The following is a 3,272-nucleotide window of genomic DNA, read 5'->3' as shown; positions in this document are numbered from 1 at the left end:
CCCTTCCCTCCAGCATGTCAGCTGCCCTTTTAAATTAAGACACCTTTTTAAAAGAAAAGTTTTTGTTTGCTTTTTTCTTTTAAGATATGGTATTTGATAAAAGCAAATGCCATTCCTGTGATGTACCTCCCAGTCTAAGGGCTCTGTTGGATTACTATGACTGAGCTCATATATTTTGCTTCAGATTTTCTAGTTAAAAAGTTAAATCAATCAATTTAAATGATGCCTTGCATAACAGTAAGGTGCACATCATCTGTATAAGTTATTTTCAGCTGTTTCAGTGCTGAATAACTCTTGTAGTGACATCTATGGGAATATAAATTACAGGGGAAAAAAAAAGCAAGGCAGAAAATAAGAGTAGATTTCCAGGGAATGCATAATAAAATGTGAATTCCCATGATGTTATAATAAGAAGGTAAACATTGAGATGTATTATTAATCATCATATCTGTAGCTGCTTCCTATTATATCAGAACAGCATGTATAAAAAAGAAAAAAAGAAAAACATTCTAAGGTTTAATACCCATTTAGGAAAAAATCTCCAAACCACAACTTCTTGGCACTGCAATTTATTTACTATGTGCAAATTCTCATCAGGCCAAGAGATGAGATTTGGGCTCCAAATCCTGGAAAGACTTTGAGGCAATACCATGATCTACAAATCAGAGGACAGACTTACCTTCTGCTCTTCAAGGAGTCCTCTCACAATGCGCAAGCGAACACCTTCATGCTTGATGTAAGCCACAGACTGGCTTGGTGAAGTTGACATAGTTTGCTCAAGTGGGCTGGTATCACCCAAAAACTTTTCACAGGCTGCCTTCATTTCTGCTACTGCAGGCTCGAGGATGTTCACCAGGCGGATTTCCATGTGACAGCCTCGTGGAACTGCCTCAACAAATTCCTTTATAGCCATTACAATCACTTGAGCACACAAGTGGAGGGGGAAGGCATAAAGGCCTGAACTCACTGCTGGGATAGCCACAGACTTTATAGCATTTTCTGGAGCAGTAACATAACTCAGAACATTCTTAATAGCTTCCTGAAGTAGGTCACAACATGTTTCTTTTCTTTGATCATTCCACTGTGGACCAACTACATGAATAACTTTCTTACAGGGAAGCTTCCCTCCGCCTGTCACTGCTATTTGGCCAGTTTTGACTCCTCCATATCTTAGAACATGAAGCTTGCTTTGCTCTTGTATTTCTGGCCCTCCAGCTTCCACAAGGGCAAGAGCAAGACCTCCTCCATGGTCTAGATTTTCATTGGCTGCATTCACCAAAGCATCAGCCTTGTGTCTTCTGAGATCACCCTTACAAACACAAATATCTATTCCCTGCTTTAGTCTTTTCCTGTATACTTCACCAGTGCTTGCTGTGCTTTTGAAGGCAAATGTACAAGCAAACTTTTTGGAAATGAGATTATTTAGACAGTTGTCTCTTCTCTTAAGAGCTTCATAGGTATCTTTATTGACAGGGATCATCAAGCTGACCTCATCCATTGCCAAGCTTGGCCCTAGGATACAGAATATAAAGTGAAATGGAGGATACAGAATATAAAGTGAAATAGAAGATACTACTGTCAAAACATTGCTTTTTATACAGAAATGTGGTTCATGGCTCTCAATTTTATCCTACTGTCATTACTAACCAATATTTTCTACACAGTCTGATCTTCTCTCTCTCCTTTCCAGAGGCTTAGAAAGCCCAGCTAATCAACGAAAGGCATTAAAAGATGACAAGAACAGTATCACTGAGCTTGTGGTGACTTGAGGGTTTGGGTTTGCCTTGCTTTTTTACCCGAGTAGGAAGTTTAGTTGTGTCTCCTCCTGGTACTTGTGTTCTCTCTCTCTCTCTTTCCTACTCTTTACTTACCTCACCATTAGGCTGACAGCCATTGTCAGGGACATTCTTCAATGAATCAGTGGCACAATCTGAATTTTTTAAAAATAAAGCACTCCACCAAACTTAATTTGGTTTAGAGCACCAACCACAAAGACTGACGCAGTAGCACAACTGAATGGGCTGAGGATAAATGGTGAGAAGGAGGAAAAAGGAACACACAGGTGCGAGAGGAGCATCTCTGGAACAGACACTGTTACAGGGCTTTGTTAAGTGGCTGCAGTGTCACCATGACGCTGGGCTGCATTGCACACTGCGACTTCAGCGGAGAAAGCAAAATGTGAAAAGTCACACCACAATCAGGACTTCAAAACGCTTGCAAAGCAGAAAACACCACTTCCTCCGCTCGAGGTTGTTTAGCTGAGAGGGCTGAAGCTTGCCTCTGCCCTCTCCAGGCCATTCCTAGCATTTTGTTCCTGATTGCCAGGAAGGTCCCAGGCTTTCGCAATTAGTGGCTCACAGCCACACCAGCAGAGGGACGTTCATGTGACTGTGTCACAGAGATCTTCTGCTGAGCTTTAATTCTGTGGCTCTTCTTAAAGGCCAGAAGCATTTTCTTTCTTTGTATGGGACTTAGGAGTTCAGAAAGGCTTTTTAAATCACTTTTTTTCGGGGAACAAGAATTACGTGGGGCAGTTTTTACATTATCACCGTGGCTGTACAGCCCTCTCCGGGCAGATGTCAGCAGTACTACATGCAGCAGTTAATTAGTTTAAATCAATTTGTATGAGTTTAATCAAACTTTCCTCCGAGGTATGCTACCTGCTTGTAAAGAGAGTCTAACGTTTTGCACTTAGAAAGTACACACACCAGTTCATCAAAACACTTCTGAGCTCTTACTTTTAAAAGAGAAATGCAAACAAATCCCAATGAAGTAATGAATGATAATGTTCATTCATAACCATGCCGAACTGGTACATTTCAGGTTGCTTTTGGCTATTTCATGTTTTCCATTTTGCTAGCTGTAGCTGGCAATTTTCGACTGAAATACAGACACACACTTTGCAAGTGGCTAAATGAGAGGCTTACCTAAACCGAACTTCTCTTTCACGATGTCTGGAATGTAACTCTACCGTAAAAAAAAGGGAAGAGAAAGCACACGTTACCGCCAGGTGTGCTGCCTTCCTACGGGAACAGTTCTGCCGCAAGCCAAACCGGCAGCACCAGCTTTTCAAACACCTGTACGAAGGTTTCTATGCTGGAGCTGCACAGAGCTCCGCGGGTGAAGTTACCCACTGTCACCTCTGGCTCCGGCTGACCCGCCGGGGCGAGAAGCTGGGAAATGCCACTTCTTCCCGAGCGCCAGCACAGAGAACGGAACTGTTGTGTTCCTTAAACCTGCCGCGGGGTCCCGTCCCAGCCTGCGGCGGCGGG

General features: G+C 42.7%; 1 protein-coding gene across 1 annotated transcript; it reads right to left on the bottom strand.

Annotated features, from left to right (window-relative positions):
- Positions 1-679: 679 nt before the first annotated feature.
- LOC103810429 (poly [ADP-ribose] polymerase 9-like) lies at positions 680-2,967 on the bottom strand (the record flags this gene model as incomplete). Its single annotated transcript, XM_009083325.1, has 2 exons — positions 680-1,512; positions 2,928-2,967. Coding segments are annotated over 2 exons (873 nt in total), but the record flags the coding sequence as incomplete, so codon positions are not given.
- Between the last annotated feature and the right edge of the window lie 305 nt (positions 2,968-3,272).

Source organism: Acanthisitta chloris, unplaced genomic scaffold (assembly GCF_000695815.1).
Source record: "Acanthisitta chloris isolate BGI_N310 unplaced genomic scaffold, ASM69581v1 C16872679, whole genome shotgun sequence".
Taxonomy (NCBI): Eukaryota; Metazoa; Chordata; class Aves; order Passeriformes; family Acanthisittidae; genus Acanthisitta; species Acanthisitta chloris.
Note: the sequence above shows the minus strand (reverse complement) of the source record. Positions and strands in the feature narration are given on the sequence as shown.